Here is a 22,696-nt window from a genome sequence, read left to right as displayed (position 1 = left end):
TCAAAGAAGCTTATGTCTCCTTACAACGACTATTTAACTTCTTATGTGACATTTTGGAATTAAAACACACTAATTTTGTTCTAAAAGAACAGAAACAATTCTAAAGTGTCAACACTGCAACTGTCAAATAAGTGTTACTGGACAAGTCTGGTTCATAAAACGCTTTAAAATTCACGTATACAAATTAAATGAAACAAGTTATGGTGTGTGTTTTTAAGTTTACATTAATAGAAATCTTCAAATATTATTTCTACGCGTATATAATATGTCTAGTGGTTATAATTCCAGTGTACTTGGCTAAAAGATTCTAAAAAAGAACAGACCTACGACTTAAATATTTTGTGTTGGTGTCATGTGACGTCACTTACTATGACGCGAATGACGTGTATCGGGATTTATAGTGTACTAGCAGTATACATTTTTATCTGCTTCTTTATCCAGATATGCTTAATATTTTTCATTATACCCACATCTCAAATGTACCCATATTAACTGCTGACTTTATTCGTATCTTTATCTATATTATATGTATTTACATCACAACTGATATTTACATCCCAGTCTATGTATTTAAGACATCGACCAGTATATTCTAAATACAATTTCTGTAATAACTTACATTCTATCTTACTTTCTAAGAAATTATAGAAACCTATTAAATTTTCCACCCTGTATTATAATTATTATTCATTGAAGACACTTTTAACAATTTGCTCACGAAAATGAATACAATGTGAAATTAAACCACAAATCAACATATAGCCACGAAAATAACCTTGAATTTCGGGATTCCTCGGCTTAATATAGAACAACAGTCATCAAAGGGGTTCTCGCCGATATTGTATTTTATTTTATATTATATGTATGTATAAGCAATCAGTACACAAATTCGTTAAAAACGTTGCACTCATATGTAGGAAAAACCTGCTTTCTTCAAGAGTTTTGGCGTCCCAAACGTTGGCTTAGTAATAAAGGATAAAAATCTACATATAAAAATATACATATGCAGTCTAGTAGCCAGGGTGTTCGAATAAATCCATTCGAACATGTAAAACGATTTATAAATATTTTTAATTTAGTATTTAACTCCACTTTTGACACAAATGCACCCACTCTATAAATGTCATAAATGTCAAACGATTGTCAAAACAATTTGTCAACAGTTTTCAGAATTATAGTTTTTTGTGCGCTTTTTAAATCTCTTTAACTCTTTAGACGTGGATGAAGCAACATCTCTGTTTGACAGAAGTCCCTAAAAATCCGTCAAGGATTTAATCCTCAAAACAGGTATACAGTGCTCTCCAAATCGGTCAACGATTTGTCCCGCTGTTGGTATAACATCATCATCATCATCACGTAGCGCTACAACCCTGGGTGGGTCTTGGCTGACTGTACAACTTTTTTCCAATTTGTTCGGTCTTCCATCAACCTAGGGTCAAATGGAATGTTCATTTTCCGGAGATCTGCTTGGATGTTATCTCTCTATCGCATTCTGGGACGTCCGAATGGTCTTTTGCCTGTGGGAATCTCTTCCCATACCAGTTTTACATATCTATCGTTATGCAGTCTGTGCACGTGGCCTGCCCATCTTAGTCGCTTTGATTTAATTTCTTGGACAATATCGGCGTCATTGTAGAGTGTTTTTAATTCGATATTGGTTCTGATCTTATACTGGTTTGTGGTGATGTCATGGCAAGGTCCGAAAATTTTTCTAAGTATTTTTCGTTCAAAGCGTTTGAGCTTTTCTTCCTTTGCTTTGGTCATGGTCTACGTTTCGCATCCGTATGTTATTACAGGTCTGACGATGGATTTATAGATTTTGATCTTTGAACTTCTTGTAAGATTTTTTGATTTTATGAGCTTATCCAGTGCGAATAGACAGCGGTTTGCAGATTGGATTCTGTCTTTTATTTCTTCAGTAACATCGTTGTCAGCTGTGATTACGGACCCCAGATACTTAAAACGTTGTACTCTTTCAAAATTGAAGTTTTTGATCGTCACATTTTGTCCTATTCTGTGTCTTCGTGTCGTTCTATTTATACACATATATTTCGTCTTCTCTTCATTAATCTTCAGCCCTACTTCACTTGTTGCTCCTTCCACCTTGTTGAAGATGTCTTTCGTGGATAGGATGGAGTCTCCAACGAGATCTATGTCATCTGCATATGCGAGTAATAGCTTGAGACCTTGAACCGATAGCAATTCTGTTTTTATTTCGGCCGACCTCATGGCTTTCTCTAATACAAGGTTAAAAAGTAGTGGAGATAACGCATCACCCTGTTTGAGTCCACTGTTGATTTCAAAGCTGCCAGACAGTTTATTATTTACACGTACTTTAGATATTCCACCCTCCATACAGACTTTAGTCATCCGAATGAGTTTCTTCTGTTGGTATAACAGCAATCAATTATAATCACACATTGTATACATATTGATTTTATAATTAGATATTATGTTCATATGTGTTGGTTTTTTCTCCTTTTCTCTTTAATAAACCGTTTTGTACCTTTTGATAGCTTTTTGAACCGTTAGTGTTTAAGACATTCTTATATTACAGGTGACAGCTCTCATATTTTGTAATCAGCAATCTATGTTTTACTCTATCTCATTTTAGGACATTCTTCATGTTTGTCCCATTGTGTAGATACTAATTTTATCTACACAGGGGAAGGTTGAGTATACACTTTTATGTCCCCTCGATACATTGACGATCGTTTTTTTTATGTTTTTTGGTGCGTAGATTCTATTTTTCGAGAGTACCAGGCTGAAAACCAGTCAGATAATTTGTTATTAACAATTTAATTGTTTAAATTATTGTATCTCCTAAACTATTACAGATATTTAATTTTACTGAAATGACAATTATTCGTTTTGAAAAAATGAACAAAATGGCGTTTGGTAAACTTTAATATGATTATTAGAACCGGAGTTAACAGATTTCGTGAAAACCAATTGAAAAATAGGCATTCGATGTGGTTTTTCCAAGTATAACTCAACTTTCATACGTGCGAATGACTTTTAAAACTCTCCCATTTTAAAGGGAATTGTTTCAGCTTTAAAAAAAACTTTGCAAAATTACTTTATATTTATTAATAAAAAAAAAAAAAAACAAAATTAAGCCACAAACCTTGAAAATTTGGCTAATACAGGTTATAGAACAACTCATTTGGTAAATGTTTCTATGTTACTTTTTGACCAAGATGGAACTTTTAATAAAGCGCTCTTAGGCGCACGATTACCTCGCAGCGTAAATTAATTTTCATGATCTCGGCAAAAAATTAACAATGCATAATTTACCAAAAAAGCTTAAAATTTTCGTTAAAAGTGGTAAATTAATTTGTTCAAATAGTTTTAAACAAAATTGAGCTAAAAAACGTTTGTGTAATAGTTATAGAATAATTCAATAATTTTACTTAATGCGCGCGGTACTTTATTTTAATAATAAGTTCCATTTCTTGGTCAAAAATAGCATAAAAACATTTACCAAAGCTTATAATGTTCGTTTTGAGTTGTTCTATAACTTCCATTAGCCAGTTTTCAAAGTTTATGAGTTAATATTGTCTAAATCCCTTATAAACAAATGAATTTGCAACTTTTTATTCTTCGTTCACAAATTGTTGAGAGCACGAAATATGCCCCAAACTTATAAAACGGTCGTAAATCATAGGCGTTCCTAAGGTGTTTATTCATTAAATAATAATAAATGTTTTAATACTGTTATATATAATATTGATAATATTTTAATACTAATATATTTAGCAAAAAAACAATTAAAACTTTCACGACTAATGTTGGTTATTATATTATATTAATAAAAATAAGAATTTAACCATTAACAATTTTGTAAATAAGAATACCTTATCTCTTTGGATATTTCAATACTAATCTTCACGTTTAATCACTTTACTAGAAAACCTGGAATTCATATCCGAAGGTACTATTCGTTCCAAGATAATTAAGATGGAATTCCCCAGATTTTTAATAATATAATTATATTCGAAACTTAACTTGAAAGGGTGAAGTTATTACGAACGAAAACAATTTTTTTGTTTAGTACGTTTTTGATCGCATGTAATTTACGGCTCGTCAGTGTTTCCGCGTCTACGATAGTAATTAGCGTCTCGAATATTTCTTTTGCGAATTATATGCAGTGCGTGAGTGATTTTTTATTCCATATACCTACGAACATATACGTACCTTTCGCTCGTGCTCGTTTTGTTGGATTGTTTGTGATGGCTTCATCATCAAGTTTTACACCGGTACTGTTGCGTACAGTCAGTAAGTCTGTCTATTCACCAAGAGAGAAGACTATTGTCCTGAATGTTCACGATGCTCTGGTTTCTCAGAATCCCACAAACACTGTTTGCAACATAGTCGAAAGTTGTGCCAACATGACTGGCGTAGGAGAGTCAACTTTATATAGGTTCCTATCAGAAAGAAAAAAAAAACACGGTATAGCTAACCCAAACACAGCCTTGATGGAAGGTTGCTCTACTGGTATCTCCCCACCTTCTGGTAAAGGCAGTAGATTAATAATTTCTCACATTGGCAGTGAAAAAGGATTTGTTAAGCATGGTTTGTTGGAATTTCATTCCAAAAGCACAAAAGACTATCACGAGGAGATGACAGCTGATGTTTTCGAAGAGTATTTTGAGCGAATGATTGAACACATACCACCAAATTCAATTATAGTATTAGATAATGCACCTTATCATTCAAGACTAGTAGAAAGACTTCTAACGAATGCGTGGAAGAAACAGGATATTCTTGACTGGCTGCGGAATAAGTATCTAACAATAAAACACTGAAAACTTTGTTTTCAAAACTTCCACAAAATTTATTTTAAATTCTTATCACTACAGCTGTTTCGGCTAATTGCCTTTCTCAAGTGATCTGTTTTTGGCATGGGTTTACACTTTATAGTCTCTAATGAAATAGGTTGAGGAGGGAAGAACTGTTTGTCTCAAGCTGGTCATTCAGAATTATATCTGTGTTTTTTAATTTGTTGATTTCCATAGATTCTAACAAAGATAGCTTAAGGCCTTTATTTTGAATGTGTAGAATTTTAAATTCGTCATTAAAAGAATGATTATGATCTAGAAGGTGAAGTGCGTATGTAGAATCTGTTTTTCTATTATTGAAAGCCCTTTTATGTTCTGCTATTCGTTTATTAAAAGGGCTTTCAATAATAGAAAAACAGATTCTACATACGCACTTCACCTTCTAGATCATATTCATTCTTTTAATGACGAATTTAAAATTCTACACATTCAAAATAAAGGCCTTAAGCTATCTTTGTTAGAATCTATGGAAATCAACAAATTAAAAAACACAGATATAATTCTGAATGACCAGCTTGAGACAAACAGTTCTCCCCTCCTCAACCTATTTCATTAGAGACTATAAAGTGTAAACCCATGCCAAAAACAGATCACTTGAGAAAGGCAATTAGCCGAAACAGCTGTAGTGATAAGAATTTAAAATAGATTTTGTGGAAGTTTTGAAAACAAAGTTTTCAGTGTTTTATTGTTACATAAAATGAATTTCCATCAAGTAACGGTCGAATCCATAAATTATTTAAAAGAATAAGTATCTGCCTTACGAAGATGGAATTGTAAAAGCAGAACTTTTAAAAATTGCCCGGCAACACAAATCTAAGTTCAAGAAATACGTAGTTGACAAAATGGCGGAAAGGCGAAACATCACAGTCTTTAGACTTCCCACCCTACCACTGCGAAATAAATCCAATTGAACTCATTTGGGCACAAATGAAAAGTTATGTGGCTAGAAAAAATACGTCATATAAAATACAAGCTGTACGTGAATTGTTATACGAGTCTTTATAACATATTACAAAACAAAACTGGAAAGATGCAGTAAGACATGTAATAGAAGAAGAACAAAAAATGTGGGATCTTGATAACATAATTGATGCGACCGTAGAGATTATTAACCTAATTATCAACCCTCAAGACGACTCGGATTCCGAAGTTGATCCTATTTATTTTGAATTTGAATAGTTTTCTAATCGTAATTATATAAGGTAAGTAATAGTAGTTGTAATCGTAAGGTATTAAAGGGGAAAGGCGCAAAATGTCGCCTGTCAAAATGTTCAATGTGTTTTAAATGTATCCATTTTTGTTTCAAATCCTGAGAAAACTAAAAAGCATTTTTGAAAAATTTAAGGGCAGAATGAAATATTTTTTAGAATAAATAAAAAGTTTCTTTTGCATGCAATATTTTCAATTAAAAATTATACTATATTTTCTCTTTTATTTTCACCCCTGTTGCATAACATATTAAAATAAACATTGTAGAAGTTTTTAGGGACCTTCTGTCCTCAGTAATAATGTAATCTTTCATTCTGCGTTTAAATTTTTCAAAAATATTTATTAGTTTTCTCCGGATTCGAAAATAATGGATACATTTAAAACACACATTGAAAATTTTGCCAGGCGACATTTGGCGTCTTTTTCCTTAATTAAATAATTGTATCTTTTACAAATTTTACAAAAACTTTATATACTTGGGATCCCTAATCACGTCTGATAATAACGTTACGGAGGAAGTGAAGAGGCGAATATTTATTGCAAATAAATGTTACCATGGCTTAATTAGACACCTAAGATCAGATAACGTCGCAAGAAAGACAAAATGCCAAATATATAAAACCCTAATAAGACCGGTACTCACATATGGCTCAGAAACCTGGATACTTACTAAAAGAGAGGAAACATTGTTAGCCACCTTCGAAAGAAAAATCTTGCGACACATATATAAGGGCACAAAAGAAAACGGAATATGGCGAAGACGATACAACTCTGAACTATACAAAATATACCAGGATCCGGATACTATAACATTCATCAAAATAGGACGGCTGCGTTGGATAGGACATGTAGAAAGAATGGAAGAAGGCGAAATACCAAACAAAATATTCAAACAGATGCCAGTAGGAAAAAGAACAAGAGGAAGACCGAAACTGAGATACTTAGAACAAATAGAAAATGATATAACAACCTTAAAAATAAAAAACTGGAGAAAAAAAGCACGAAACAGATCGGAATGGAGAAGAATCCTAGAACAGGCCAAGACTCAAAAAGGGTTGTCGAGCCAGTGATGATGATCTTTTACAAATGGCAAGAAACTATTTATTTTTGAATAAAATAAAAAAAGTTTTATTAAAAAATACAATTTACATAAGTACAATTTAAAAAATATATTTATTTAGTTCAAATAAATGTTTCAATCATATACTCTACGACACTGGTCGTTCATCTCTAAACATTCAAAATACCCCCGTAATAGGATTATAAGGCATTGTATTCCTTCAGATATAAAGTGGGTAAGTCGAAAACGTCTTAAACCGTCAGTTTTAGGTTTGTTTTTACTATTATATCGTATTACCTATCCTCTCTGTATTTCAGTTTTCTAATTAGGGTTAAACTTGTAGTGAGCTATCAACAAATTGTGAACCGGCTGTAGTGAAATTTTTAAGCTTAAATTATTTTAACTTTTATATTAATAAAGATAAAGTAATTTTGCCCAGTTTTTTTTGAAAGCTGAAACGATTGCCTTTAAAACGAGATGGAAAACCGAGTTATACTTGGAAAGCTCCATCAAATGCTTATTTTTTACGAAATTTTTGATAACAATGGAATCAAAGTTTACCAAACGCCATTTTGTTCATTTTTTCAAAAAGAACAATTGTCATTTTGGTAAAATTAAATATCTCTAATAGTTTCACAAATTATCTGACGGGTTTTTAGCTTGGCACCCTCATAAACTCGAATCTACGCACCAAGAAACATAAAAAAACGTCAAGGTACCGAGGGGGCATAAAAGTCCGTATGAGGGGGCCTTGTAAAACGTTACGGTGGGATTAAAGAGAAGGAGAGGTTTGGAATAACGCGTTACGTAACATTGTTTTTTTTGCTGAAATAAAAAAATTATGGAATTAAAATCTTCAAGTCGGCAATCCTTTTATTTTATGTTTTACGGGGAATCTCTCGAGTGTATTGTATAATACAATATTAGTTTGTTCTTTTTGTTTGTTTTACGGGAAATCCTTTGACTATAGTGTACGTCTTTTTTATTTTGTTTTCTTTGTCCGTAAGACACACAATCACGTTGATGTAGTCAGTGTTTATCAATCAAATTGAATTCATACTGTAATATCATCAAAAGTTGAAAAAAAAAAACCATGAAAATTGACAACTACGATGCTTTGGCGCGATGTAGAAAGACTAAAGATAGCTTGTAGGATCCAGCAAAACCTAATCTGGCATGGTACCGTACTCACATCCGTAAATCGCAATATTTCTTGCAAGTGATTAAATCCGCGGACGAATGCTGCTGTTGCCGCTCGATAAATGCATTGAAATCTGTCTTTCCGGATTTCCTGCAGCCAGCTTGCCCAATCCTTCAAATCACAAGTAAGCTCGTGGTACCTAGTCAGTTAAATAAAGAATCATGCAAGATTTCACCACTTCTTGTGAGGTTGTCCGTTGATCTGTCGCTTCCACTGAAAGCATTTAAGCAGGTGCCTTACGATGTCTTTGGTCCATCACTACAATGGAACTTCAAGAACAGAATATGTGTAACCAGTAGGATCTATTTCACATCCTTCAATAGTGCATCCCACAGCAACTTGCTGCCAAAAGTCAAACGAGTTTCTCTGGATTGTGCGCTACAATAAAACATCGTCTGAGAAAGCCAATTGGCTCAACGAAGACGAAGTTGACGTAAGTGGTCTAACAATTCCGGAACCCTTTTCTTCTGTTTTTGGAATGACAGTAATGAAAGAATCTGAGTGTTTGATAAAGCTATGAGGAGTAGTAACTCCAACTGAGTTGTTTTTGAAATACCTACTTTTTTCTTCCATTCTTATCAACAAAAATTTAAGAACTCCATCAGTAGAGTTACGATATACCCTGTAGCTGATATTGAATCTAATCATAACCCTTTAGTCGCCGATGCAAGAGTTATGGGAAGAATGCAGAGACATCATAAAAGAGGCAGCTAAAGAAGTACTAGGCATAAAAGGTAGAGAAAGAAAAACAAGAACGAATGACTGGTTTGACGAAGAATGTCAGATCATCACAGACAAAAAAAACAGAGCATATTTACTGATGCAACAGGGGCACAGAACCCGACTAGCAGAGGAAGAATATAAACGACTACGGAAAGAAGAAAAGAAAACTCACCGAAGAAAAAAGAGAGAATATATGAACAAAGAACTTCAAGAACTACAAGAACTAAGTAAATCAACAGAGACAAGAAAATTTTATCAGAGACTAAACAAAAGCAGAAAAGACTTCAAACCGAGAACAACGATGTGTAGAGATAAGGAAGGTAATATATTGACAGAACAGCAAGAGATACTAAGTAGATGGACAGAACATTTTACGGAAAAGTTTGAAGGAGATCGGAGAGAGACGACCCCTGACATACCATTAGACCAAGCAGACAACAGAGAAAAGACTCCACCAACAATAGCCGAGATTAGAGCAGCAGTAGAAAAATTAAAGAACAATAAAGCACCGGGATCGGATCAAATAGCATCGGAGTTACTAAAGGAAGGAGGAGACGCATTACAAAAAACAATACATGAACTGATAACAAAGATATGGTCGAATAAACAGCTACCAACAGAGTGGAATAGCGGTATTATTGTACCATTACATAAAAAAGGAAATCAGTTAGAATGTGGAAACTACCGTGGAATCACGCTGCTGAATGCAGCATACAAAATAATATCCAATGTCATTTATGAAAGACTTAGACCACACGCTGAAAAAATAGTTGGCAAATACCAAAGTGGCTTCTGTAGACAGAAATCAACAATAGACCAGATATTTGTTCTGCGACAGATCCTCGAAAAAACAAGTGAATATAACATCGACACACATCATCTCTTCATAGACTTTGAAAGCGCATATGACAATATAAACCGAGAATTCTTAATAAAAGCAATGAAAGAATTTAATATACTAACACAACTAATAGAACTGATAAAAGAATCTCTAAAAGTAGAAAGTAGAATCCGGATACAAAATGAATTAACGGAAACAATAGATGTGAAAAAAGGACTACGCCAGGGAGACGCCCTATCATGCATCTTGTTCAACATCGTACTCGAGAAAATACTGAGGGACACAACAGTCAATACACGAGGAACAATAATTAATAAATGCGTGCAAATACTAGAATTTGCAGATGATGTTGACATAATCGCAAGAGCAAGAAGAGAAATTATAGAGGCATACAACCAAATAGAACGAGCTGCACAAAATAGTGGTCTTAAAATCAATCAGACCAAAAGAAAATATATGCAGGTAAGTAAAAACGCAGAAATAAGGCAGCCAAAAAATATAACAATAGGAGAGTACAACATAGAGGGGGTAAAAAACTTTATATACTTGGGATCCCTAGTCACGTCTGATTATAACGTTACGGAGGAATTGAGGAGGCGAATATTTATTGCAAATAAATGTTACCATGGCTTAATTAGACACCTAAGATCAGATAACGTCGCAAGAAAGACAAAATGCCAAATATATAAAACCCTAATAAGACCGGTACTCACATATGGCTCAGAAACCTGGACACTCACTAAAAGAGAGGAAACGTTGTTAGCCACCTTCGAAAGAAAAATCTTGCGACACATATATAAGGGCACAAAAGAAAACGGAATATGGCGAAGACGATACAACTCTGAACTATACAAAATATACCAGGATCCGGATATTATAACATTCATTAAAATAGGACGGCTGCGTTGGATAGGACATGTAGAAAGAATGGAAGAAGGCGAAATACCAAACAAAATATTAAAACAGATGCCAGTAGGAAAAAGAACAAGAGGAAGACCGAAACTGAGATACTTAGAACAAATAGAAAATGATACAACAACCTTAAAAATAAAAAACTGGAGAAAAAAAGCACGAAACAGATCAGAATGGAGAAGAATCCTGGAACAGGCCAAGACCCAAAAAGGGTTGTCGAGCCAGTGATGATGATGATGATCATGATGACCTTTTTCTTCCATTCTTATCAACAAAAATTTAAGAACTCCATCAGTAGAGTTACGATATACCCTGGAGCTGATATTGAATCTAATCATAACCCTTTAGTCGCTGATGCAAGAGTTAGGCTAAAACGAATAGAGAAAAAAAAGAAGCAAAAGAATTTTACTATTTAAAATGTCAACAAAAGTAAAATAGATAATGACATAAACAATTACATGAATGAAAGGATAACAACCGAAAATGATGAGAAAACATAATAGAAGAACTTAGGGTAACTAATAGATTCAATGGATGATAGGAGAAATAGACCTTTTTGAAATAAAACAAGAAAAATGAGCGGCTAAAGAAAAGTGGTCAATTGGGTGTTACGTAATGTTTAGGTAGGGGGGTCTTGTAAAACGTTACGATGCGGTACATGGTAGGGAGGAGCGGTCAAAAATCTTCAAGAATTGCATTACGTAATACTTGAGCGCCCCCCAACATGAGGCATGTGCGAACACTTTCAACACTGGAAACCTTGGAAAATTAAGTGACGTACTAACTCAATGTAAAGCACATATTACTCGATATAAAGCACATATTACGGCTGTGCAAAAAGTAAGATGTACTGGTCAAAGAATTATGCAAAGGAGACAATGCGATGTTTATTACAGCTCGTCCCAACCGAAGACGAAGAAGAGGATGTCAAGAATTATATGACTAAGTAGACACCATCTATGACAGATGTCCCAGAAACGATATTAAGATTATAATTGGAGATCTTAATGCAAAAATATGAAAAGAAAATATACACATCCTACATAACGAAATAGAACAGGATTTGCGGCCTCCTAAGGCATGGCCGTTCATTTGGTCTGCCCATCGTGTTAGAGATCTTCTTCTTGATCTTCGTTTACCTTCTATCTTTCCGATCTTCTACCTTTCGTTCTACTACCAATAGTTCTATGGTTTCCGTTCTTCTAGCTTTGTGGCCGAACTGAATTAGGTATGTTCAGTTTACTTTTTTTTAATAGTCTGTCTTTTATATTAAGCTCTTGCAGATAATTCACAGGTTGGTTCTCTATTCCAGAGGTTCCCAATTTTTTTTGGTCTCGGAACCCTAATTGACGATATTTTTTTTGGCGGAACCCTAATTGACGATATTTTTTTTTGGCGGAACGCTATTTTGGTAAATAAAAAAATTACCTTGTAGTTTAAATATTTTTCATGTAAGACTGTAAAAGAAGGAAGAAATTATAAATATTATAATATTCCTTATAATATTATAAAATTATAATATTATAAGGAATACAAAATATTTATTATACAAAGATAAATACAATTAAGTAAGTAGCTATAACTATTTCAATGTAAAGAATAAAATTTTTTCACACATTTTCTGATAATAGTATTAAAATTAGGCTTAATGTCTGACAATTGAATATGAAGATCCGGAGCTTCATCCCGGCTATTTCTGAACTTGTTTTTGGTATAAGCGTAAGCTGAAAAACCAGTCTCGCATCGGTTAAGTCGTCACAAAAGGAAGTAGATAGAACCTTGATAGCTTTCTTAACGATTGCGGGCTATTCATTTTTAGGTGCAATCCAAAAGTAATTCAGATTAGAATCTTCTGATTCGAATTTTTATTTTAGAAGGGATGAACACTTAATGTCGATCAAATTCTCATACTCTGGCATAGTTAGCATCGATGGCTTGGTATGTTTTGTAAATGGATTCTGAACCCAGTCGATGTCCTGTAATTTCTCCGGGAAATAATCTTAAGGATTTTTCGAGGTTAATTAAATGTTTTTTTTCCACATCTGAGGTTACTCTTAACTCATTCTCTTTCAGGAAGTTATTCAAAAGAGTAAAATATTGGTAAATTTTTTGTTCCACACATTCCATCCAGAAGCAAATTTTGTTTTTAAGGGACGATATTTTGTCTTTTACTGTAAATATGGTTACTGTTCTTCCTTGTAGGAACTGGCAGAATACGTTGAGTTTATCGAATATATCAGCTAAGTAAGCCAATATCATCAATCATTGCTCATTATACAAAAATTTTAACAAGCGTACTAACAGATACCTACAGAAATGGGTTGTTCAGCAAAGAATATCGTAAGCTCGTTGCGCAATTCAAATAATCTTGATAAAATTTTTCCTTTTGAGAGCCATCTTACTTTCGTGTATAGCAAAAGTGATTGATGCTGACTTCCTACCTCTTCACACGCTTTTTTAAAAAGCCTCGACTGGAGTGGACGTGGTTTAAAGTAGTTAACAATGTGTACGGCTTGATCGAGAATTTTCTTTAAAGCCGGTGGCATTTTTTTTCGTGACTAGAGCATGGCGATTCAGAACGCAGTAACTGCTACTACAATTGGGTGCAATATTCTTTATTCTTGCTACAGTTCCTTTTATTTTGCGGACTATAGCTGCAGCTCCGTCGCTGCACAAATCAATACATTTGTTCCAGTCAATATGGTGTTTAGTCATATAATTATCAATGACTTTAAAAATTTCTTCTCCTGTTGTGTTGGTCTCCAAGGGTGTACAGAGAAACAAATCTTCTTCAAGTGACCCTTCGAAGTAAAACAAGCAGTATTAATAACCCGGCGACATCTGCGGTTTCGTCAAGTTGTAAAGCAAACATCTCACTGTCTTTCAACCCACAGATTAATTCATCTTCATTGTGGTCTGAAATCTTATGAATTCGATCAGATATGATGTTATTGGAACACTGAACTGCTGCAACTGTTTTTGCTGCATCTTTTCCTAGTACGCAACTGACGATATCTGCAATACGTGGTTTGATTAAATTCTCTGCAATAGTGTGTAGTTTACCAGCCCGAACAATTCTGTAACTTAGCAGGAATGATGCTTGTGTTACGTTTTCATTATCTGTTTTAACATATCTCTGTAAAGCAGCCGTACCTGTTTTATGTACTTCTTTTTGTCGTTTAAAAAAGCTTACACTTTCATCTTTCAGTTGCGGATGGTTGGTTTCAAGATGCCGTTTAAGCTTTGCAGGTACAAGAGAGCTATTGCACATAATTTTACTGCACGTAACGCATTGTCCATCTGTATTCATAGCAATTTCCACTGGAATAAATCTGAAGGACAAGTAGGATTCATCATATTTTCTCTTTTTTGAAATAATTCTCTTCTTAGATTCAGCATTTGTGTTGGTTAGTGTATTTTGTCGGTCTTGTCCAGCACCAGGGTCTTCCGTATTTACTTCCGTACTCTATAATAAATTGTCAATGATCAGCAAACGACATTGGTAAATAACCAGCAACAACAATAAATAAACTTTATAAATAATAAACAACAAAAATATTAAACGAACAGTAAAAGTGGTCGTTGGTAAGACTGTATTAAATAGGTTAGGTAAATAAAACTTCCTTACAGAACAACCACCAACAGCTTCTTCTGAAATATTTTCTGTAGACTCTGTTGGTAAATGTGATTGAAGACTTTTGCTACTTGCAAGACTTTTTGTTCCGTTTTGAGCCAATTATTCATTATTATAAACTGAAACGAAAAAGAAAACCTTAATTTAATAAAATATCACGATAGTTATTTTAATCGGTTTCTAAATCTTGATTAGTTACAAAATATATACATTCGGTAGTTATAAAAATAAGTAAGAACATCAAATTAAATCATTTGCATTTGATTTGTGCTTAAACAGTGTGCTTAAAAATATTTACGAATAAGCAAAAACTTATCTGCAAAGATCGAAAATTCTAGATTAAGACAAGAAAAATTAATATCACTATAACCTCTTTTCTTTACATTACACCAATAACATTATCAAATTTAGTTCGCGATAATTGACTCGCTCGACTGGCGAGCGGGCTGGTGGTACCGTTGCGATGCGCAACTCGCCCAACACAAGAGCGCTCCATGTTTGCATTGCAGCGCACCATACCGGGGTTTCAAGGAAATTCAAGGAAAAGTAGAGAGTAGGAGAAGTGTAGGAAGAAGACGCGTTTCCTGGTTAAAGAACCTGAGAGAGTGGTTTGGTTGCAGAAGGTCAGAATAGCATGATGATTGCCAATCTTCGTCGCGGAGATGCCACTTAAAGAAGATACCGGGGTTTAAGCGAAAAGTCATAATTAGATTTAGTTATGAGCCTTTTCTGCGAATGTTTTATTTAACTGTTAGACGGACGCCCCTTCTACGGAACCCCAGGGTTCCGCGGACCACTATTTAGGAACTGCTGCACTATTCTTTCCAGGATACGCGTTGAATTATCCTGTAGACCCATATTTCGAAGGCTTTGAGCTTACTTCTACCTATTTTTTTAAAGTCTATGTTTCATCTGCGTATGTCACAATGGAAAAAATAAGGGAATTGACCAACCTGAGCTTAGTATTTCTTGTTATTGTTCGGAATTTCCATATTTTAGTTAATTTAGCAATTGCGGTTCGGGCCACTGCTAGTCTACGCTTGATTTCTCAGGAGCTATTGCCATTGTTGGTTATCGCTTTGTAACCTCGGAATCCTTTTTTGGATGGTGCTAGAAAGGTCACCAATGGAGACACTAGGGACGGCAGCCAGATGGTTGGTGGAGAGCGAGTCGTGGGTTCGAAACTAGCTTTTGGAACCAGGAATGGGTCCACCGGACGAAATAAGTAAATATACGATAAGAGATATTGGAAAAGATACAGAAATAAACAAAAAGATAGATGGTAAAATTACCAAAGATAAGATAAGATAGGGAACAAGGCGCCACTTAATTTTTTGGGGTTTAAGGAGAAAATTAAGAAACCTTAGAAAAGAAAAAAAATACGGAAAGATATTTAGGTTCAGAGATCAAACCCAAGAAAAGATATCAACAGTTAGTTATTAAATAAATTTGGTCAACACTCTACATAAACAAAAAATAAATATATAAGGTATTACACTTACTTACCTACGAAACTTAATCAGCCTGATCTTTCTACTGGTCAAAGGTATAGTTATATTTAAAGGTAAAAAGCAAATATTCAGAGTTATGGTTATATCAGGGAACTTTGTTAGGAGTCGACAAATAAAATACATACATAAAACAATAACAATATATTCAACAACAAAATTATGACGCTGCTGAATGCAACACAAGTAATAAAAATACACCAACAACTATGAAATGGTGGTAGGTATACATATAAAAATAAGCAGAAATATAATTAGAAAATACCTTTACAAAGATATAAGTATAACACAATGATGCAAAAATAAAGTTTTGGCGTATCTCGAGATATTACAGCAAAAAAATGAATAAAAAATTATAACAAACACCAAAGATAACAAAAATTAATAAAATCTAAATTTACAAAAATACAAAAAAGTTACTGAAGTGAAAACATAAAAATTTATCCAAACCGCACTTGGTTGAGTCGATTATTTGGTTCGTAACAAAATACTGACTGTTCTTTAAATTTAATGCAAAATTCAGTAGTTACTCTCAACTCATACTAATGGAAGATGATATGATGCCATACCATGTTACTCGCCAAGATAAGTGGAGATACTTAGATTATAGTAACTTACCGTAATTCCTGACGACTGCTGCTTTAAGTCACTGAAGTTAATACTATACTGGCATTAAACACTGAATTTAATTACCCTTAAAGATGCTTTACAACTATACTTAAACTAATATAGTGTAAGATAAAAAAAACTCTAATAAACAAGTGTATACACACTTATAAGGAAAATGCACAGAGACGGTAAGGTAGCAGATACGATAATGTGAGTTAAGCGTCTTAACTCGACGAATGCCCACCGGTAAGTAACTTGGTTCCTCTAAAATTTTTCTAAACTATCCAAGAAAAGATGAGGGTATCTCCCCCCAAAAATGATAGACCAGCCTGTATCTATTTCTGAGAAGGTAAGGTTATAACGGCTATAGGAAAGTCCGAGGTAATTTGGTACGTGATAAAATATGAAATCCCGAGATTGGGTCTTTACAGAAAAATTACTATACGAGCCTTCGGAATATTTACAAATCTATCTTAAAAGACCCGCCTTCACCGAAAAGCATTAGTTCTTTTCATACTCCGGATTAACACGGAAAGGATTAAAAACCTTTCGGACGCAGAGAAATTCCGGGCATTCAATAAAATTTTGAAGACCGTACACCGAACATGAGCGTATCATCACGGGGGTAAATGGAATAAAAATAATTATTATTTTAATTATATAAAAAAATGTTACAGCTTAAGTATAAAAATCTGACTACTATTTCGAAATTCGCCACTTGGTATATGTGCGGTAAATTATTACGTGCCCTGTCTACGATCAATATATTTGTTTTTCCGGTGTTAATCTGAAGTCCGAATTATTTGTTTATCCAGCTTAGCTGTTCGGTGATGCTAGTAATTTCTACTTCATTCGCTGCTAATATAAGGTATATATTCATATGTGTTTGTGTATCGTAGGTTACTGATTTTTCTACCTCCTATAGTGATTCCTCCAACCTATTCGTCTATTACATTATATAATCAGATTACATAATCAGAATATACATATGTTGTAAAGTAATGGTGATGGTTTGCAGCCTTGATTAGTTTCTTTTTTGTGTTTTGAACGCATTTGAATATATTCTGTGTATTTTAACTTTGGCTGATTTTTCATCACACAGATTTCTTATTTGGTTAACTAGGTGATTAGACACTCTCATATTTCCCATTATACTCCAGAGGGGATTCCATTTTACTGAAAGACTTTGTGGAATCTACGAAACATAGCAGCATTTGTATATTGTGTTTCCTCGCTTTCTCTATTATCTGTTTGGTGTTCAGTATGTGCTCAGGTGCTCCTTTCCCTGGTACAAATCCGGATTGTTCTTCAGCTATCTCTGGAAGTATAAAGTTCTTTAGCCATTCATTGATTATAATTATGTAGCAACATTTTGCTTGCATGAGGAATAAGGGCAATGATTCTGTAATGCTGCATACGGTTAGTGATCCTTTTTTTATAGATAGGGATAAAGGTTCTATACTTAGTTGGTTGAGACCGAAATGTTATTATGTCACACCAGAAATGAGAACAAGCAGATGAATCTACTACTGTTTTCTTAATATACGTAAAACCTTGATGGTCAAACATGCTAATGTCAAACTTGACATTTCTACACTATTTCTACTGATGTCACCGTTTCAAAAGTTTCAAATTATTTTTCAAAGTTTCAAAAATTTATTATTATAATTTCTAGTAAATATTTAAATTAATGTTACTTCCGTCACCTATCCGCCTCTAAATCATCTAAATTACCTTTTAAGAATCGAACTGCAGTTCATACTAGTTCCGATTTTGGCCTCACCAAATCCGAGTGCTGATGACCCCCCACTGAACGTCATCTCATTCCTTTTTTTTTGTCGTATGCAAAAAAGTAATAAGGACGCATGTTTTGTATTGGTCCCCAGGAAGTAAACCAAAAAATTGCCTTTTTCTTTTATATTTCAAATAAATATTTATTTTAGACCCTTACCGGGAGCACTTATACTTGCCAGAACTATGTATGTTGGCTCGATATTATCTTAATAGCTATGGATTTATGGTATGTGTTCTGAAACCAGTTTGGAATATCCCGTTTGCTTGACCACCCCCATCATACAGATTTTTATGGGGGATATTATGTTCCTGCTGCCGATAGATTTAAATCCCGGTCTGAGTACCTAGTTGGTAAAAATTATATCCTTTCTACAAGCCACACAAGCGTTTGGATAATTCAGGTTGTACCAATTTTATATTTTTTTTATTAAACAGTGAAGATTATCTATGAACTAAATAACAGTGATGTAATTTGTCATTCGGCTTTTAATTACATAAATATCTATATAATATATAAATATCTTCTATATAATTTTTTTATGTGAACGAATTTCGAAATTTGGAGTAAAGTATGATTTTATTTTCTTATAAGTATTACTCATTCATAATTTAATATCAAGATATAAAATGTTTGTTTTCTTACTATATAATTTTAATTTTAGTTTTGTATAAGAACTTCTCGTTTGTAATTTAATATCTAAACAGAGAATGTTTATTTCTTTTCCAAGATAATGCAATTCTCCTAACATCTTCTAATAACTTTTTGTTCGTTACAAAATAATAAGGGTTAGCTTTGTTAATAGCTTTGTTTTAAAATTTTCATTTTATTTGTTTGTCTGATCTCGTTTCCTTACGATGGTAAATAATGAATGACGCCTAATTCAATTTAATTTTAAAGATAATGCAACCAGATTGTATATGAATTTGGAAAGAACTACACCCAAATCTCTTCCCGACACGAGCGAGGGGGCCTAAAATGTTTATGTAGGTCATACTATATAGGGTGCTCTTAGAAAGTTGTATCTTTGGAATATTTTTGATAAATCACTATATTCTCTTTTTGGTAGTTTACCTACGTTACACTGATAGCTCTCTACACTACACTTTCTACACTATTTCTACTACAGCTCTCGCGGCTACTCCTTTATACACATAATATAGCTAACTGTTTTATTTACAAATTTTAATTATTTTATTTTGTTTAAGGATATGGACTCCAATGTAGACGTCATAATATGCTGTTCAGATCAGCGATAAAACTGTTAATAATAATTGTATTATGGTTGGTGGTGAAAAATGTGACGACTTTCAACCCAGACGATGACTACTATGACCCTCCTAAGTATAACGCAGAAGTTTTCCTCCCAGTGCCTCAGTACATAGGAGAAGATCAATCTGGTTGCATATGCCGTGAAGTTCCTAACGTTTTCACCCTATGTTTCGGCATCACCAAGTGCAACACACTACCTATAAAATTAAATATAAGTACTCCAGTGCTTAGTATTATAGGAACACATGTATCAGAAATTCATGCTGGTGACCTCAGTAATTTAAGTTTTTTAAAAGATTTGAAGCTCGAAGGCAACTTTAACTTAACATATATTGCCCCAGGTATATTTGGAGAAAGATTCGATAGGCTGGAAAACTTGTCTATAAGTTACAACAGAAACTTGAAAACACTACAACCAGATACTTTTGTTGGCCTAAGAAATCTCAAACAGCTATTTTTGATTAAAAATGGTTTTACAAATTTGTATGACATTACAATAAATTTGTCTCCAAATATATTACCAACCTTGAGGAAACTATCTTTAAATGAAAACACTTTCACCATTATTTTCGAAAACACCTTTTCGCAGATGGAAAACTCTTCTTTAGAGGAACTAGATTTGATATTATGCAACCTACAATACGTTCATCCTAAATTTTTATTACCGTTAAAACACTTACAGGCGCTGCGTATAGGAGAAAACTTTTTAAACGAATCTGTCATTAGTGACTCCCTAGTAACCGTTATTAAACATAAACTGCCTTTAAAACTACTTAATTTATATTCAACTGGTTTCAGGGTACATTTGCCCAAGCAACTACTACAAATCATAGCTTCATCAAACATTACAAATCTCAATTTAGCCAAAAACCAATTCCAAATTATTCCTTCTAGAATCTTTCCATATATGCCCAATTTAAAATCTCTCGATCTAACAGAGGCTCTTATATACGATATTGCCGATGATGCATTCATTAACATGCCGAAATTACACAGTCTCACATTAAGCGACAACAATTTAGTTTCCATCCCAAAAGGAATTTTACTACCTCAACTTACTAAACTAGTTATCAAAGAAAACTCCCAAAATGGCGCAAAGGCATCATATTTTGAAATACAAGAGGGCGCTTTTTTGAAGCTAGCGAATCTGGAGTATCTCGATTTGAGCTACAATAATCTTGCTCATTTATTCCAATACACTTTCAAAGGTTTAGTGAAATTAAGATATTTAAATTTAAAGAACTGTACCATATATAGAATGCAAAACAGAACTTTTGTGCATGTTAAAAATTTAAAAGTTTTAAATCTAGAAAACAACTTTTTCATCACTAATAATTATCCAGTAGGACTTAACGTTGATATGCTGGAAGGTTTGGAAAATTTGGAGGTGTTGCTACTAGGAGGACACAGTATACCTTACTTCAGTAAATATGGAAACCCGTTTGAAAAATTAAAATCTTTAAAACATTTAGGATTAGATAGGAACTTACTGGTGAGTATATCTCCAGATCAATTCCTTGCTTTAAACCGTTTGGAAATTTTAGACATGTCTTTTAATTTGATGAAAGTGTGGCAAGAGAGGATATTTACTAACAATAAACAACTTAAAGTGTTTTTGTTGGAACACAATAAACTGGCCTATTTTACTCCAGCTATGTTGGAAGATTTTTCAAACTTAACAACGCTGTCAGTAGCTTATAATTCTTTTAGTTGCGATTGTATAAGCTACCAACAATACGCACTGTTTACAAGACACTCCGAAAAACACGTAGAAGAAGTATTGAGACCTGCAGGTATAACGTGTCTCACACCAGTAGCATCTTCCAAACAAGTATTTTATAACATTTTGGATTATTTTGAAGGAGTTCGTCAAGGATATATTCGCTGTAATATTGATCACGGATTATTTGTAGTGATACCAGCAGTATTGCTTCTAATATTGTTTGCATCTTTGGCTATACTAGGATATTTTTATAGATGGCATATTAAGTACTGGGTGTTTTTAATGAGAATACAGCTTAATAGAAATGCTAAGTTAAAGACTAAAGGAACTATTAAAACTAAAAAGAGCTATAAGTATGACGCGTTTATTTCGTATAGCAGCGAAGATAGAAATTTTGTGGTACGATTGGTCTCAATGCTAGAAGACTATGCACCTTATTTAAAACTCTGTGTATACGAAAGGGATTTTAATGTTGGACATTTCATATCAGAATGTGTTTTAGCGTGTATTTCGGATAGCAGGAAAATTGTTTTAGTCGTTAGCGACAATTACGCTAAATCTCAATGGTGCCGATGGGAGAGTCATATCGCAGAACATCATCGACTATTCTTTGAAGACGGAAATGGTGATTTTGTGGATGATACGATAGTTGTCATCAAATTGGGATCCGTTAATAAAAGCAATATGACTCCAATGTTAAAATATTTATTAAAGACCAGGATTTACTTGCAGTGGGAGCATGATGATAAGAAACAGAAATTCTTTTGGAATAAATTGAGAACTACACTTGCTGCATCTAAATTTGAACAAATCACACAAGTCACCCACATGTAAATAATTGTATATTACCGTTAACTAATTTCTTCCTTCAAACTTAAAAAGAGCTAACTTGACTCTTGACAAAAACTTTTTTCTCAATGTATATTTCCCGTTTAACTTCCAGCAGGTATTATGCAATTGTACGATATTCATTTAGTTTCTTTATTTTTCCTTATTCTTCACATTTTTGTTACGATCTGGCAACACTGCACATACTTACGAACTGCACGTAAAACAAAATCAACTAAAGTGATCTTTGGAGTTCTTTGTAACTTTGGAAGATAATATTTTAAATAAATGTACATTTTGTGTATCATAATAAATATATTGTATTTTATTTGTTATTTTAATTTATTTGTTTTTATTTTGACATTTGAAGTTATTAATATTGAGTCATTGAAGTATTTAGCATGGTTGTAGCATGACTCTCTATACGTCAACTTTTGTAGCAGTTCTTCTACATCTCTTCTAGCGACAGTAATTTAAATTGAAGAATTCAACCTGCCAAACTTCGCCACAGAGAAAGTTCAATACCCAAAGGCGTAACAATTT

At 33.5% G+C, this 22,696-nt stretch overlaps 2 protein-coding genes across 2 annotated transcripts in view; one reads left to right on the top strand and one right to left on the bottom strand.

Moving 5' to 3' along the window:
* Toll-9 (toll-like receptor 9) overlaps nucleotides 1-22,481 on the top strand; it is a 32,220-nt gene extending 9,739 nt beyond the window's left edge. Inside the window, exon 2 of the mRNA XM_072542009.1 lies at nucleotides 19,539-22,481. Coding sequence (XP_072398110.1) covers nucleotides 19,568-22,159 — 2,592 coding nt within the window. The 5' untranslated portion in view covers nucleotides 19,539-19,567 and the 3' untranslated portion in view covers nucleotides 22,160-22,481. The remainder of the gene's footprint in view (nucleotides 1-19,538) is intronic.
* Nucleotides 13,579-14,917, bottom strand: LOC140444354 (zinc finger BED domain-containing protein 5-like). The gene is made up of 2 exons (XM_072536119.1): nucleotides 14,810-14,917; nucleotides 13,579-14,253 (listed from the first exon to the last, which is right to left on the bottom strand). The coding sequence occupies exons 1-2, from the start codon at nucleotides 14,915-14,917 to the stop codon at nucleotides 13,579-13,581; spliced, it is 783 nt and encodes a 260-aa protein (XP_072392220.1).
* Nucleotides 22,482-22,696: the final 215 nt, after the last annotated feature.

The sequence above is a fragment of the Diabrotica undecimpunctata genome, chromosome 1, assembly GCF_040954645.1.
Source record: "Diabrotica undecimpunctata isolate CICGRU chromosome 1, icDiaUnde3, whole genome shotgun sequence".
In the NCBI taxonomy this organism is placed as follows: Eukaryota; Metazoa; Arthropoda; class Insecta; order Coleoptera; family Chrysomelidae; genus Diabrotica; species Diabrotica undecimpunctata.
This window is presented reverse-complemented; position numbering and strand designations above follow the sequence as displayed.